This window comes from Panicum virgatum, chromosome 4N (genome assembly GCF_016808335.1).
Source record: "Panicum virgatum strain AP13 chromosome 4N, P.virgatum_v5, whole genome shotgun sequence".
Classification (NCBI taxonomy): domain Eukaryota; kingdom Viridiplantae; phylum Streptophyta; class Magnoliopsida; order Poales; family Poaceae; genus Panicum; species Panicum virgatum.
This window is the reverse complement of record NC_053148.1, coordinates 29,822,668-29,839,813: the sequence shown is the minus strand read 5'-3', so window position 1 is coordinate 29,839,813 and position 17,146 is coordinate 29,822,668. Positions and strand designations below refer to the sequence as shown.

At 48.8% G+C, this 17,146-nt stretch overlaps 1 protein-coding gene and 1 long non-coding RNA gene across 2 annotated transcripts; one reads left to right on the top strand and one right to left on the bottom strand.

Annotated features, from left to right (window-relative positions):
* Positions 1–2: 2 nt before the first annotated feature.
* On the top strand, positions 3–2,970 carry LOC120670099 (pentatricopeptide repeat-containing protein At3g57430, chloroplastic-like). Its single transcript, XM_039950091.1, has one exon. The coding sequence runs from the start codon at positions 113–115 to the stop codon at positions 2,711–2,713; it is 2,601 nt and encodes an 866-aa protein (XP_039806025.1). The 5' UTR covers positions 3–112; the 3' UTR covers positions 2,714–2,970.
* Positions 2,971–4,870: 1,900 nt separating this feature from the next.
* On the bottom strand, positions 4,871–5,847 carry LOC120670102. The gene is made up of 2 exons (XR_005673059.1): positions 5,540–5,847; positions 4,871–5,244 (listed from the first exon to the last, which is right to left on the bottom strand). It is a non-coding gene; the product is annotated as an uncharacterized LOC120670102 (long non-coding RNA).
* Positions 5,848–17,146: the final 11,299 nt, after the last annotated feature.

The window sequence follows — 17,146 nt, the reverse complement described above, 5'->3', positions numbered from 1 at the left end:
AGCTTATCCAAAACCCAAACACTACTCGACTCGACGCTCCTCCTGAAGCCGAAGCTCCCTAGCCGGCTTGGCTAGCTGAGCTCCCCAATCGGCCAGTCCAATCCGCCGCGCCATGGCCGCCACTCCGCTCCCCGTCGCCTCCCCGCCTCCTCCTCCCCCGCCGCACCCGCCCACCGCCGCCACCATCCGCTCCCTCACCGCCGCGGGCGACCACGCCGCCGCCCTCCGCGCGCTCTCCTCCCTGTCGGCGGCCTCGCCCTCCGCGCCGCTCGACCGCTTCGCGCTCCCGCCCGCCGCCAAGTCCGCCGCCGCGCTCCGCTCCCTCCCGGCCGTCCGCGCCATCCACGCCGCCGCGCTGCGCCGCCGCCTCCTCGACGGCCCCACACCGGCCGTCGCCAACGCGCTCCTCACCGCGTACGCCCGGTGCGGCGACCTCCCCGCCGCGCTCGCGCTCTTCGCCGCGATGCCCGGCCGCGACGCCGTCACCTTCAACTCTCTCATCGCCGCGCTCTGCCTCTTCCGCCGCTGGCTCCCGGCGCTCGACGCGCTCCGCGACATGGTCCTGGAGAGCCACCCGCTCACCTCGTTCACGCTCGTCAGCGTCCTCCTCGCGTGCTCCCACCTCGCCGGGAACCCGCGCCTCGGCCGCGAGGCGCACGCGTTCGCTCTCAAGAGCGGCCTCCTGGACGGCGACGAACGGTTCGCGTTCAACGCGCTGCTGTCCATGTACGCGCGCCTCGGCCTGGTCGACGACGCGCAGCGGCTCTTCGGCTCCGTCGGCGCCGCCGACGCGCCGGGCGGCGGCCTCGTCACGTGGAACACCATGGTCAGCCTGCTGGTGCAGAGTGGCCGCTGTCCCGAGGCCGTCGACGTGCTCTACGACATGGTCGCGCGCGGCGTGCGGCCCGACGGCGTCACGTTCGCGAGCGCGCTCCCGGCGTGTTCGCAGCTGGAGTTACTCTCCCTCGGCAAGGAGATGCATGCTTACGTCCTCAAGGACGCCGACCTCGCTGCCAACTCGTTCGTCGCCAGCGCGCTCGTGGACATGTACGCGAGCCACGAGCGGGTGGACGCGGCCAGGCGGGTGTTCGACATGGTCCCGAGCGGCGACCGCCAGCTCGGGCTCTGGAACGCCATGATCTGCGGATATGCACAGGCCGGCAAGGACGAGGACGCGCTGGAGCTATTCGCTCGGACGGAGGCCGAAGCCGGCGTCGTACCCAGCGAGACCACCATGGCGGGCGTGCTGCCCGCGTGCGCACGCTCAGAGGCCTTCGCCGGCAAGGAGGCAGTGCACGGGTACGTCGTGAAGCGCGACATGGCAGAAAACCGGTTCGTGCAGAACGCGCTCATGGACATGTACGCGCGCCTCGGTGACATGGACGCCGCGCGGCGGATCTTTGCCGCGATCGAGCCCCGCGACGTGGTCTCTTGGAACACCCTCATCACCGGCTGCGTCGTGCAGGGACACATCAGCGACGCGTTCCAGCTGGTCCGGGAGATGCAGCAGCAAGGGAGATACACTGATGCGGCGGCAACGGAAGACGGCATCGCCGGAGCAGACGAAGAGCCGGTGATGCCCAACAACATCACACTCATGACCCTGCTCCCTGGCTGCGCGATGCTCGCGGCGCCAGCAAGGGGGAAGGAGATCCACGGCTACGCGGTGCGTCACGCCTGGGACTCGGACGTCGCCGTCGGCAGCGCGCTGGTGGACATGTACGCCAAGGGCGGCTGCCTGGCGCTGTCCAGGGCCGTGTTCGACCGGCTCCCAAGAAGGAACGTCATCACCTGGAACGTTCTCATCATGGCCTACGGCATGCACGGGCTCGGCGCCCAGGCCATCGTGCTGTTCGACCGAATGGTGGCGAGCGATGAGGCCAAGCCTAACGAGGTCACCTTCATCGCCGTGCTAGCAGCCTGCAGCCACTCCGGCATGGTGGACCGCGGCCTGGAGCTGTTCCATAGCATGAAGAGGGACCACGGTGTCGAGCCAACGCCGGACCTTCACGCCTGCGCCGTTGACATTCTCGGTCGGGCTGGCAGGCTGGACGAGGCCTACAGCATCATCAGCTCAATGGAGCCAGGAGAGCAGCAGGTGTCCGCGTGGAGCAGCTTCCTGGGAGCGTGCCGGCTGCACCGGAACGTCCAGCTCGGCGAGATCGCCGCCGAGCGGCTGTTCGAGCTGGAGCCCGACGAGGCGAGCCACTACGTGCTGCTGTGCAACATCTACTCCGCGGCCGGCCTATGGGAGAAGTCATCGGAGGTGAGGGGCCGGATGCGGCAGAGGGGCGTCAGCAAGGAACCCGGCTGCAGCTGGATCGAGGTCGACGGCGCGATCCACAGGTTCATGGCGGGCGAGTCCGCGCACCCGGAGAGCGCGCTGGTGCACGCGCACATGGACGCGCTCTGGGAGCGGATGCGGGGCCAGGGGTACACGCCGGACACCTCGTGCGTGCTGCACGACATCGAGGAGGGCGAGAAGGCGGCGATCCTACGGTACCACAGCGAGAAGCTCGCCATCGCCTTCGGGCTGCTGCGGACGCCGCCGGGCGCCGCCATCAGGGTGGCCAAGAACCTGAGGGTGTGCAACGACTGCCACGAGGCGGCCAAGTTCATCTCCAAGATGGTCGGGAGGGAGATCGTGCTGAGGGATGTGAGGAGGTTCCACCATTTCGTGGACGGCGCCTGCTCGTGCGGGGACTATTGGTAGAACAAATCGCATATTGCCACGGTGACTACCAAATTGTTTAGCTCATACAGGAAACATAGATTATTGTTACAGGCCCCTGAAGTCTCTCCGGCTGTAAGATGTTCGGGATGAACTGTCTAATCAGCATGGTCACCACCTAGATTCAAGGAGGACGGAGTGGGGAACCATTCTACGACCTACTGTCCTACTGATCTGAAAATGGAATGTCTACTGAGATACCGAGTGCATGGATATTTCGAAACAAAGGATTGGATGCAGGGGCGGAGCCAGTATGTCGTTTTTTTCATTGTTAGGGGGGCAATCATACAAATTTCTATAAAAATTTAATCAAAAATTAAATTTGTAATGGAAATTTGGGGCTCATGGGGGGCCAGGCCCCCTGTCCGCCCCCCCCCCCCCCCCCCCTCTCCGCCCCTGATTGGATGGAATGGTAAATTGGTATTAGCGACAGTAAAACTGATGGAAATAACCCGAAAGCGCCAAACCAGAGAAGCGGGAGCAGAATTTATGTTGGGTACCTATAGTTTCGACTCCGAGGCTCCGGCGCCGCCGATGGCCGATCCTTTCCAGGTTTCCGCTTCGACGGGGAGCCGGCCAGCCGGGGGTGCGGGGAGGAGGACTGGACTGGAGGAGGGTGAGGTGGGGATAGGGATGCAAGCGGGGCGGGCTTTGCCGCAAGCCCGCTGGGCAAACCCGCGCCATAAGCCCGTTAAACGCCGCAATTCAGCCTGCATAGATGAAGCGGCGCTACGCGGCTTGCCAACGGGGCCCAGCGGCGCCGCAGAGCCCGCAAAAAGAAACGGTACGGGAGAGAGAGGTCCGGGTTCGGGAGAGGCGGCGGCGCCATCGAGGCGGCGGCGGCGTCGAGGCCGTCCGCTTGCGCGGGGGTGCAGCACGCTCTAGCCATGGCATCACCGCTCGCTTGTGTGCCGCCGCCACTGGTTGCCGGCGGATCCACGCCTTCCCTCCTCAACCACGCTCCCGTCGCCGCCTTCGAGCTCATGGTCTCCACCTTCCCTGTCTCCCGGAGCATGGTTCCAGGCTTCTCTCCTGCTGCCGCCACTCCTACGGTCCTACCTTTGTTGCGGCACCCATCCCCTCCCAGGTAATTTTTTCCACCCAGATCTAAGGGTAGATTGCAATCTTTGACTTGGAGAATCTATCTTAAAAGAATGAAGGACGGGGATGGGGAGAGGGGCCGCTCATGAGTTGCGAGTGGTGATTGCAGATACGGTCCTCGAATTCTGGTGCTCCCGCTAGCAAGGTTGCTCTTGCCTCCGTTGGTCAAATCTTGCAACTGTTGGAAGGAGGACCACGGTTCTCCATGCTGTGGTGTAGATTAGGCAGTAGGTGCTAGGTTGTCTTCTACTTTCATGAATGGATTTTTGTTTAGGTGCTCACTTTTCTGAAATTGGTTCAAAACTCTTCAGTAGGATACTATCATACTAGTAGTTTATACTCTATTGGCTTTTGTGGTGTTTCTCGTGCTTAATTAGACCCATATATACTGAACAGCAAACTGAAATTCAAATGAAACAGCTCCCGCTGTGGGGAGAAGGAATGCGGGGAAGTTTCACGCTCACGGGGTCTTCAGCGCATTATGGCGGTGGTCGTGGCGGTCAAGGACGGGAAAGGAAAAACAGGGTTACAGGGGAGTAGGCGTGGACTTCACAACGGAGCAGGACGGCACGGCACGACCCGGCAACGGTCTTCGCTGGCTTATGCATGGACCACGGTGGAGGTATACATGGATTGACCTCGTCAAGATATGATGCATTACGCCGGATTAGGATACTAATCAAGCTCTCCAGTCTGAGTTTTGCTCAAGTCGGTCCCTTTTGACTCTTGAGCACTTCGTTTTTAATGGTAAAAAACCCTTCAGCACCCACGTTCCCTCCTCTTTTCATTATCTTCTCCGATTAGTGAGCATCGGCGAGGTTATTAAGACTAAAAAACTCGAGAAGGGTTCCTTACAAAAGATAGGATTTGACATGAATTAGGCTTTTTATTTGGAAAGTCCGGAAAAAATAGGCTCGTGCAAATAAGCAATATTCATACTTTGATAGTTCAATTTGCAACGAGCCAGTGCCCTTCTCCGGTGCTGATTGTATCACAAAAATCACCAGAGAAGGCGTTATACCGGTCGGGGAAGCTAGGTTATAAAGGTTTAGGTGTCGTTCTTCATGGAAATCAGATTGTCTAAAATAAAAACAAACAAAACTAAGTCAAATCAATCTATCTAAAACAAAACAAAACTAACTTAAACCAGTATATCTAGAACAAAGACAGAGAACAAAAAAAGGTAGAACAGAGTAAGAAAGGAAATGGGTTTCCAACTCCACATCCCTATAGTTTACCACGCTTCCTTAAATATTTGACCTCGCTCACTGACAACACAAACCGCGACGCCGCCGAAGAAGGCGGCCAGCCCATAGCAGCTGGCTAGCCACCACGCCAAAGCTCCCCGCATCATCAATCCATCGAGTTGACACCGCAATTCAACACCTGGCTAGCCACCACGCCAAAGCTCCCTGCACCATCAACCTATTGAGTTGACACCGCAATTCATCGTCAAATAATAAGCAGGGGCAGATTTAGGGGGTGAGGGGGGGGGGGGGCTCTAGCCCCCCTACTGTCGAGAACTCCATTGGGCGTGAAGGGGAGGAGGAGGAGATGGAAAAGGAAGAAGAAAACAGAAAAAAACGAGTGGAGATGGAGGAACAAGAAATGAGCCCCCCCCTAAATTCCAAATCTATCTCTGTCCTGGTAATAAGGTAACATCAATGGAGGAACGAAAATTGATGATGATGAATGCACATTATTTACCTTTGCTGAAGAATGACATCTGATATGTTGAGCTTGAGATTAACACAAAATCTGACTTCGCTCACCAACAGCACAGGCCACTGATATTGCCGAAAAAGGCGGCTAGCCATAGCACCTCGCTAGCCACCACGCCAAAGCTCCCTGCACCATCAATTCATCGAGTCAGGTAATAAGCAGGGGCAGATTAGGGGAGGGTGCAGGGGGCTTCAGCTCCCCTACTGTCAAGAACCCCATCGGAGGTAAAGGGGAGGAGGAGAAGAGAGGGAAAAAGAAGAACAGAAGGGGAAAAATATGAGTGGAGATGGAGGAAGAAGAAATGAGCCCCCTAAATTCCAAATTTGTCTCTGCCACTAGTAATAAGCTAACATAATGCATGCATGCTTACAATCATCAGCATAGGATGAACGAGGATTGATGACGATGAATGCACATTATTTACCTTTGCTGAACAGCGACATCTGATAAGTTGAGCTTGAGAAATCAACACAAAAGAAAGGCCGTTTCACTCCTCTCCTCTTCCTCTCCATGTCTAGTGCTTATACCTAATCATGGGCCGTCCGACCCGACTAACCCTATCCGAAAAAACCCAATCCGATCCGACCTGAAAAGTGCATGGGCTAGGCATGCGCCTTTTTTTTTTTTTGCCCAAGTAGAAGTTCGGGTCGGGCTCAAGCCGCTTAGCCCGGGTCGCCCTGATGAGCCGAAGTTAATGTTGAAAACTCCCCTCTACCGTGGAGCGGTGGAGCCCACAAATTACAGTGGCCCAATCCAACAAGAAGGTATATAAATAGCTATTTCTAACCTAGTTCTCTTATCCCTCCCCCGCAACCCCATCCCCTGGCCGCCAGGGCTCCTCCCTTCCCTGTCATCTTCTCTACGTAGTGCCTCTCCCCTCTCCGGCAAACCTCTTCCTATCTTCTCTGCTGTAGGGCGTGGCTGTACAGGGCGCCCATTTCAGGCTCTTTGCTTGGGAATCTTTCTCTGGCCGTTTAGGTTTTATTAGTCGCAGCAGCTGATGTGCCATGGACATTTTGGCAGTAGCTCGCTTGCAATTGCATTCTTTCATAGAGGGACTCCTCAAATCAGTCGGCCCACGGCCCATTAACTGACGTGCCTTCTCAGGGCTACGGGGCCCCACCCCGTGTGATAGCGAGTGCCTGGCCTGCTCAGCCTGGCATTTCGGGCTCTGCGGCGCGTCGCTCGGCGAAGGCACAGGCAGCATCGGACTTTCAGAAAGAAAGAAAGCAAAGAATCAGAAACATACTCGTGTGCACATTTCTTTCTCTAATGCCATTTGTGTCATGCATTTCACAATCACTTGTCTAGCATACTGTAATACTAGCAACCTCAAGTAAGAATAATGAAACAATGTAAAATGGCTAACAAACAGATCTAGCAAGCCTGCTCTCTAATACAACACAGACTGATACAACATAGCCACATAGGAATACAAGTCACACACACACACACATCTCCTCTGCCGCTTATCTATTGTGTGGTCACGCTCTTCGCCAGATTCCTTGGTTGATCCACATCGAAGCCACAGAGAACAGTCAGATGGTACGCCAGCAAATGAACAAAGGAAAAACACTATTTGTTCAGTGAACGGAATTCTTGTGCTAGTGTAAAAGGAGGGTTGATAATTTGATAGTGATTAACGAAATAAGCTTCGACAAACCTGTAATGGAATTATATTAATCACAGGCTTTTTCTATCCAGCATTTGTGCTATATGGCCTTATAGTTATCTATTTGTTCGCACCCAAAAGTAGCATAACTGAAAGGACCGGTCAGATCTATCTCCAAAACCGGCCAGACCGGTTTGCTCAAGTTGCTCAAAAGACAAAATGGATTTCACCATTGCGTAGCTCTCGTCGAGACGATCAGAATGCATAATTTGGATTTCGGATGAGAGAGTTATGACTTTCAGAAGATCTGATCTAGACCCGGATCGATCTGACCGGTTGGCTAGGGCGGTCAGACCAGTCTAGACAGCCCAGCCGAGATAGGAGTTATATTTTGACACGAAATTTATTAGGATTTCAACTCCTAATAGAGCAAGATCTTCCCTCCCTATAAATAAATATAAAGGGCCACGACCAATTGAGGGGAACCAACCCTTGTTGTTCTTCCTTCATCTGGCGTTTGACACTACTGGAAAACGAGCCAAAGGTCCAGGCCAAAAGTACAACCTCATGTTGCAACCAGTACTGATACAAGGCATTTGCACTGGTTGCAACAAGAGCCGGTACTTTTGGCTTGCGCCGAGCGCTAGCAAGACGCGCCATGGCACAAACCGGTGCCAATACACAAACAAAGGCACCGGTTGATACCATGAGCCGGTACCAAATGGACCATGCATTAATGGCACCGGGTGGTGGAACGAACCGGTGCCTTTGGAGTAGACATTAGCACCGAGTGAAGGTATGACCCGGTGCCAATGCATGCCTTGTACAAAGGCACCGGTTGGTACCTTTAACCGGTGCTGATTTTTAACATTTTGCACCGGTTGTTGAGCACCAACCGGTGCCTTTGTGCCCCTACTATAAATACCCCGTCCCCTCCCCCCTTCCAACCTGCTGTGAACTCACTGTTAGTGGCAGCTGAGTGAGGGGAGGGGGGGGCGAATTTTTTCAATTTTTTTAAAAGGTTAGTAATATTGTTTTCAATACTTTTACAAATTAATTTTGTAGATGCAGTTAGCACTTGATTTAGTTTATACACATGATAAATATATGTAGATATATTTTTGACCCAATTTAGTTTATGGTTTCATATTATTTTTATATAAATTATTAGCCATAAGATAACTATTTATTTATATATAGTTAGGATTTGGATTATTTTATTTTTATATTAGGCATGCATTATATATATAGTATATAATTTTGATGATACTCCAATTTAATTTGTTTCGTAATCAATCGTTGATTAATTCAATTTATTATTATTTTTACTTCCAATGTTTATTTAAAAATGGTTTATGTTGATACTAGTTTGATGTTAATAAATAAAATGTGAATCCAGATGAGTCGGCAATAGATGTACATGACGGACCGGCGTTTAATGGAGTTCATTGATGATGTGCATGAATTCATTAAAGTTGCTGAGAACCACAAGTGCGGTGGTTTCGTTCGATGTCCATGCAAAAACTGCAAGAATGAGAAGGATTACTCATCATCAAGAACCATCCACAGTCACTTGTTTAGTAGTGGTTTCATGCCGAACTATTATGTTTGGACCAAGCATAGAGAAAGAGGAATGATGCTGGATAATAATGAAGAAGATGACAGGATTCCTGACTTTGCAGGCAATTACGGTGCCTTTTTTGATGACACTGCAATGGGTGAGCCTGAAGAAGATGCTGAAGGACACGATGTAGAAGTCGGTCAGATGTTGTGCGAAACTGAGGAAGTTTGCGAAACAAAAAAGGAATCGAGAGATCTGAAGCATATGTTGGAGGACTACAGAACATTGTTGTACCCAGATTGCAAACAAGACCAAAAGAAGTTGGGTACCACATTGGAATTGTTGCAATGGAAGACATCAAATGGTTTGTCTGACAAGGGATTCGAGGAGTTGCTAAAACTTATAAAAAAACTTACTCCCTGAGGGTAACACCTTGCCGGAGACAATATACGAGGCAAAAAAGGTTGTTTGTCCTTTAGGATTAGAGGCACAGAAGATACATGCTTGTCCTAATGACTGCATCCTATATCGAGGTGAGTATGAAAATTTGGATTCATGCCCTGTATGCAATACATGCCGGTATAAGATCCCTCGAGATGATCCATGCGACGTTGAGGGGATGCTTGTCAAGAAAAGGGTGCCTGCCAAGGTGATGTGGTATTTCCCTCTAATACCACGTCTGAAACGTTTGTTCATGAACAAAATGAATGCTAAATTGATGCGATGGCACAAAGAAGAACGTAAGCAAGACAATATGTTGAGACACCCCGCTGATGGGTCGTAGTGGAGAAAGGTGGACATAATATTCCCAACATTTGCAAATGATGCGAGGAATATAAGGTTCGGCTTAAGTACGGATGGCATGAATCCTTTCGGTGAGCAGAACAATATCCATAGTACTTGGCATGTGACACTCTGTATATACAATCTTCCTCCCTGGTTGTGTATGAAGCAAAAATTCATTATGATGCTGGTGCTTATCCCCGGCCCGAAGCAACCTGGTAACGATATAGATGTGTATCTGAAACCACTGATTGAGGATCTTCTATTATTGTGGAAAGAAGAGGGTGTTCGTATGTGGGATGCGCACGCAGAGGAATATTTTAACCTTCGTGTATTGCTTTTCGTAACCACCAATGATTGGCCAGCACTAATCAACCTCTCCGGACATTCCAATAAGGGTTATAGGGCATGTACCTATTATTTAGAAGAAACTGACATCACGTACCTCAAGCACTGTAGGAAGATCATGTATATGGGTCATCATCGATTTCTTCCGATCAAGCACCCATTAAGGAGGAGGCATGCTCACTACAGTGGAAAGGCAGATCATCGTACCAAGCCTAGGAACCGTTGTGGGAAAATGGTATTTCAAATGGTCAAAGATATAAAAGTAGCATTCGGAAAAGGACCCGGCAAAAGATCAGTGTAGAGTGATGACGGACGTGCACCTATATGGAAGAAGAAGAGTATTTTTTAGGAGTTATCTTATTGGAAAGTCTTAGAGGTCCACCACGCCATTGATGTGATGCACCTAACAAAAAATCTTTGTGTGAACCTTCTAGGCTTCATTGGTGTCTACGGTAAGCCAAAGGATACATTGGAAACGCGGAAAAATCTTCAACGTATGAAACAACGGGCCGCCCTACATCCAGAAAAAAGGGATAAAGGACGTCATTACCTAGGTCCTGCGTGCTACACTCTTAGTAAGGAAGAGAAGCAAAGTATGCTCGACTATTTAAACAGTATCAAGGTCCCATCAGGCTACTCTTCGAACATAAAGAGGCTACTGAACCTGAAAGAGAAGAAATTCGCACACGTAAAGTCCCATGACTGTCACGTGTTGATGACGCAATTGATTCCAGTTGCACTTGGAGGTATTCTACCAGCTAATGTTCGAGCAACAATCCTAAAGCTATGTGCCTTTCTCAACACAATTTCTCAGAAGGCAATCGATCCATCGAGTTTAAGCAGGCTACAAGAGGATGTTGTCCAAAGTTTAGTCAGTCTTGAGATGATATTTCCTCCATCATTTTTCAATATTATGACGCATCTTCTAGTTCACCTGGTCAAAGAGATTGGTATTCTGGGTCCTGTTTTCCTTCATAATATGTTCCCTTTTGAACGATACTTTGCAGTCCTAAAGAAATACGTTCGTAATCGGGCTCGTCCAGAAGGAAGCATTGCGAAGGGTTACGTCACATAGGAGCTCATTGAGTTTTGTGTTGACTATGTGGAATAACTCTACCCAATTGGGATTCCAGTATCACATCATGAAAAGGCGGCTGATTGGAAAGGACACACTTGGAAGAAAATCAGTAAATGCCACAGATCATGTCACGTTGAACAAAGCACATCTCACAGTTCTATAAAAATCAGCCTTGGTGGCTCCATACATGGAGGAGCATATGCAAATTGTGCGAAGCATGTACCCTTTGAAGTCTGAGACATGGATTACAAAATATCATAACGATACATTCGCCACCTGGTTGCAGAAGGAAGTCATGGCCAACGATGAAATTCATGAGCAGCTAGCTTGGCTGGCCAGAGGTCTGGCAAATTCAATCCTGATGTACCAAGAATACGAAATTAATGGTTACATATTTTATACAAGAGCCCATGATAACAAGAGCACCAATCAAAATAGTGGTGTCCGTATAGATGCCACTGACTCTAGTGGTCAAACGAACTCATATTTTGGTTACATTGAAGAGATCTGGGAACTCGACTATGGACCGTTGAAGATCCCTCTATTTTGTTGATAATGGGTTAAACTCACAGGAAAAGGTGTCGATATCGACGAGTACAGAATGACAACGGTAGACCTCAAAGAGCTTGGCTATCGAGACGAACCATTCGTCTTAGCTAAAGATGTCACTCAAGTTTTCTATGTGCAGGACATGTCTAGCAAACCGAGAAAGGACAAATCCAGGAATAAATCAAGTTTTATAGGTGCTGGAGATGAGCCAAAGCGCCATATTGTTCTGGCAGGAAAAAGGAAAATTGTGGGAGTCGACGATGTCACAGATGAAGAAGAATACAATAAGGTCGAAGATATGACTCCGTTCGCAGTGGAGATTGACACAAGTATTCTTTTAGCCGAAGAGGAGGCTCCCTACGCACGTCATGATCATAATGAAGGGACGATTGTAAAGCGAACCATCGTTAATATTTTCTTAGTTGAATGATTATGTCTTGTAGTATTTTTCGTGAACATCATCAGATTTGTTATGCAATGACCTGATTTATTAGTCAATAATCAAATTTAATATGCAATTACCCGAATTATTATGCACTTTAATGATTTATTATGCAATTATTCAATATATTATGCATTTAAATGATTTATTATGTTATTATCAGATTTATTAGGCATTTAAAGAATTTAATTCTATTTATTATGTAATAAATCATTTAGGTGCATAACTAATCATTTTAATTGCATAAGTGCATTTAAATGATTTATTATACAATTAAATAATTTACTATTTAATTAATTGATTTTGTAAATTGGTACCGGTTGAGGGTTTCAACCGGTATCAAATACTTGGCGAAAAAAGGGGCGCGCGGGAGTCGAACCCGGGCCTCGGCGATTAGAACAGTTAGGGTTACAACTGCGTTACACGGTGCTTTCGATAAGATTGGCGGCAAAAGGCTTAAAATACAAATATTTCAGCAGCCTTAGGCACCAGTTTTTGGTTACTAACCGGTGCCTTAGGCACTTTTCAATTCCCGCTCGTTGTAGCCTTAAGGTACAAGGTGGAATTATCACCTGGTGCCTTTGGGGTACCTAAGGTACCGGGTGGGTTCCAAACCGGTGTCTTAGACCCTCAAAGGCACCGGTTGATCTTATCACCCGGTACCTAAGGCCTTTGGTGTATATAAGGCCGTGCCATGTTTCCTTCTCTTCTTCCTCACTTCTTCCTTCCACGCACCGCGCCGATCGTCCTCCGACGCCGATCGTCCTCCGCTGCCCCCTCCGCGCCGCGCCCGATCGTCCCTTGGCATGCCGTCTCGATGCCGCCGCAAATCCTCCATCGCCGCAACTCCTTGACGGCCCCGCGCGGCCCGTTTCTTCGGTGCGCCGCCTCGACGCCGTCTCGCCTTGACCTCCCCGGCCGCCTCGACAACGCCTCGACGCTGAACCCCGGTGCGCCGCTGCCATTCCCCTTCGCGCCGCCGCCTGCCTTCCCTGCGTGCCTCCTCGATGCCGGCCGCCTCGACACCGCCGTCCCTTCGGCCGCCGCCGCCCCCTCGCCGTAAGTGCAGGCCGGCCGGCCGACCGGGCCGCTAGAGCGTCGTCGCGCCCCTTTTTTTAATTTTATGACAATTAGGAGATAATTAGGAGAGAATTATTAGTGAATTAGGAGAGAATTAGTAGAAAATTAGTGGAGAATTAGAGAGAATTAGATAGAATTAGAGAATTAGAAAGAATTAGTAGAGAATTAGAGATAATTATAGATAATTAGAGAGAATTAGAGATACTTAGATAATTAGAGAGAATTAAAGTGTTTGTATTATTAGATATAATTAGTAGAATTTATTTAGAGATAAAGACTTGTATCTATCATGTATTTATTATTTAATTATATCATTCAAAGACTTTAATTTGTCATGTATTCATTATTTAATTATGTCATTCAAAGACTTTAATTTATCATGTATGTATTATTTAGTTGTGTCATTCAAAGACTTTAATTACATGTATTGTTCATTCTTAATTCGAATGTGTCATTTATATTATTGATCGAGCTCGCAAACTCGCGCTAACACGCAAACACACGCTCAGTATCTCGCTCTCTCCCTATAACACACACACACACACTCACTCACACTTGTACACACTCACACACACACACACACTCTCTCTCTCTCTAACACACACACTCTCACACACACACACTCTCTCTCTCTCCCTCCCTCTAACACACACACTCACACACTCACTCACACTCACAAACACACACTCTCTCTCTCCCTCTAACATACACACACTCTCTCTCTCACACACACACACACTCTCTCTCCCTCTAACACACACACACACTCTCTTTCCCTCTAACACACACACACACTCTCTCTCAAACACACATATTCGTTCAAAGAATTCCGATCACCACAAGACTATGGAAAACGAGCAAATCCGAAGAACAGCAACACGTCGTGCCTCCACATCAAAAGGAAATGCTATGGGCAGAACTCAAGGATTTGTTCACTCTTCCTAAAGGAGTTGACCAAGAACTTGTGAAGAAATGTGCCTTGAAAAAGATGGCCCTTGCCTTTGCAACTTTCAAGAAGAAGTTGTATAACAATTACATCAAGAAGGATAAGGAGCCAAACTGGGATGATCTTTCTCAGGTTAAACCATACTAGGAGGAGTTCAAAAATACAAACTATCAGAGGAAGGCCAAGGAAAATCCGAACAGACCAAGGCAAATGCAGCAAATAAGAAGTATAGCCACCACCTTGGGGCTGGCGGGTACAAGAAGGCAGTCAAAACATGGCAGAAGATGAAGCAAGACCTCATGGACAGAGGCATCAGGCCGACGACATGGGATTGGCCGGATAGATCCAAGTGGTGGTTATTTGCTAACGGCGTGACACTAAACCAGTTGGATGGAACTTTGGTCATGCCCGAGCATATGCAAGAAGTGTCCCGCGATCTGGTCACAGCAATAGATGAGGCCCAACAAGGAACATTCCAGCCTCAAAGGGAGAATGATGAGCTGACCAGGGCATTAAAGAATCCGGAACACCCTAGACGAGCCTGCGGCATCGGTGTGGTCCCATGGAAAGTTGCTTGGGCCGGAGATTCCTCTTACAAGACTCACCGAAAGAGCAAAGCCGAACAAAAAGAGAAACTCCGTGCAATACAAGAAGAGATGAACAGGAAGGTTATGTCATTGGAATCTCAGATGGATGCCAGGGTCAATGAGGCAGTTCAGCTAGCTCTAAGCCAAAGGGGCACTGCTGGGTCGCACCCGGATATTGTGATAAGCCCGGCCTCTCAGCGACGCAGCAGCTGTGCATCCACGGCGGCGCCCTACGTACAAGCTGAACGGCAACCCCAGATTGAACCAACGGCGGTAGATGACCAGAGGTATCTATTGGATGATATCACCATGCCGACACCGTGTGAGCTTCATGTGCGAGCAAAGAATATATCCATTCATGTTGCATACGGGTCAGTCCTGCCCCTGAATCCTCGTACTACAATTCATGAAAGGCCGATACCCCCTGGGTACACCTCCGTCACAGTCGAGCAGATAGTTGGAAACAATGAGGATCTTGAGCTCGACTTCATTGGAGGGGATGGAGAGAAGACATTGAGAGACACACTGCACGGGGTCGTTCTATGGCGCAAGGCCAACATCAAACTTACTGCAAACACAATGGCTCCCGTGTAGACCGATCGCCCGTCTCCGCGACCTCCCTCACCGCCGTCCGCACAACCACCTCCCTCACCACCGTCTCCGCCGGGGCAAAGGGCCACAAGTACTCCAACTCCTCCTGCACTAGAAAAAGGAAAGAAAAAGACAGCATCCCTCTCAACGGCTGGACCCTCAAAGAAGAAGCAGAAAACGATTGAAAGAAAATTGACCTACGAGAAGACCACTGAGGAGTTGGAAGAGGAGACTGCTCGATATATAAAAGAACAGTTGAAGCCTAAAGTCCCTCCGTCGAGGGAAAAGGTACCTCTAGAATTAGGGAAAAAACTTCTCGCGAACCTAGACAACCCACCAAAACCGAAAAGCTTAGCCTCGGACTATGATCGTACTCTGACAAAGGCACACAAGGTGAGAAATGTGAAGAAAAAATGTGGCAAGACCATTCCTCATCTTGGCACACAACAAAAAGAACTCAAGCCCCTCCGGGTGCCAGGGTTGCCACTCCTACATCCGACGGACGTACAACTCCAGGCGGACCTACAGGCCGCGATATTTCTTTCTGAAACTGGATTAACGCTAGAGCAGGCAACGGGGCAAGTGGAGTCGAAAATCCTTGTCGCTCCCGTTGTTACTCCATTCGAGCATGGAAAACCTTTTGTCACTGAGGAAGAGGAGAAAAGTCTAGGCACGCAGATGTTCAATTTGCATAGATGGTACCTGCAAATGTCGAATGACGAAGGGAAAATGTTTGGAGTCAAGTATCGTGACCCTGATTTCTTCCGCGGGGAGGACGACTTCTGGGTGTACTTCGAAGATTTATATCATATTTACCATCGACAAGCCCTCGACGCCTCTATCATCACCATTTGGGTTCTGTAAGTATCACTTACCTCTACATTAATATTTTTTGTTAACAAGAACATAATTATCTGTCTGCATTATAAAATTTCTATTGTATCGTTTAGACAGAAGACTCAAAGAAGCCGAAAACATGGATGGCACCATCAGATCGGCTTCATGTCTCCTTTGCTAGTCAACCAGAAAATGCTCAACGAAAATTACATGGCAACGTGCCAAAACATGTACGATTCGTTGACTAGGCAAAATTACAAATCCTATATATACAAATCATACAACTTTGGGTAAGCCTTGGTCGACTCAATTCTCTGTTATATTACTAAATAAATACTAAGTCGTCTAATGCATGTATGTATATATTCTATCTATATCTGCAGTTATCATTGGATTTTACTCATACTTTCCGTAGAGACCGGCAATTTTGTAGTCTTTAACTCAATGAGAAATCCAAAGTCCGCAATCCAACATATCATAGACCCCTTGAACAAGTAAGTTCAGTTTGCACAATCAAATTTTTTTTCTGTTAATAGCAATTTCTGAATATCAAACTTAACTTTGAGCTCAGGGTTTGGAAAAAAATTTGTGAAAATGAACAAAGGACGTGGTCAATGGAGGCCCGAACTGAACATTAAAATGGATTATTCGGTATGTTGATTCACAAAGATTTGTCTAGTTAAGTAATCCCAAATTGTTCTAAATTGAGTAATTTATTTGTTTCTCCTTAAGTGTACGAGACAACAACAAGAAACTGATTGGTGCGGGTAGTACGTATGCGACTACTTGCACATCATGACTCTATACGGGAAGCCTACTACGGAGGACTTAAGAGTACGTACAAACCATTCACTAGTACATTTTCATAATTATACTATAACGCACATGATGTTAATCTTTTTTTCCTAAATGATAGATGTCTCCAATGGGGGATGAATGTTACTCTACCAATCGGATCAACGCCGTGTGCGAGCAGCTCGCCGGATTCATTTTGAACGAGATCCTGGATCCTAGAGGCAAGTTCTACCACTACGTTCACATCCATAGAGGACTTCCATCGAGCTCCTGATGGGCCCAGTAGTTGGACTACAAATATGACTTGTATATTTGTAAATATTTCTAAACGTGATGCCTTGATGTTTGTATATTTGTAAATATATTAGTTCATCTAATTAGGT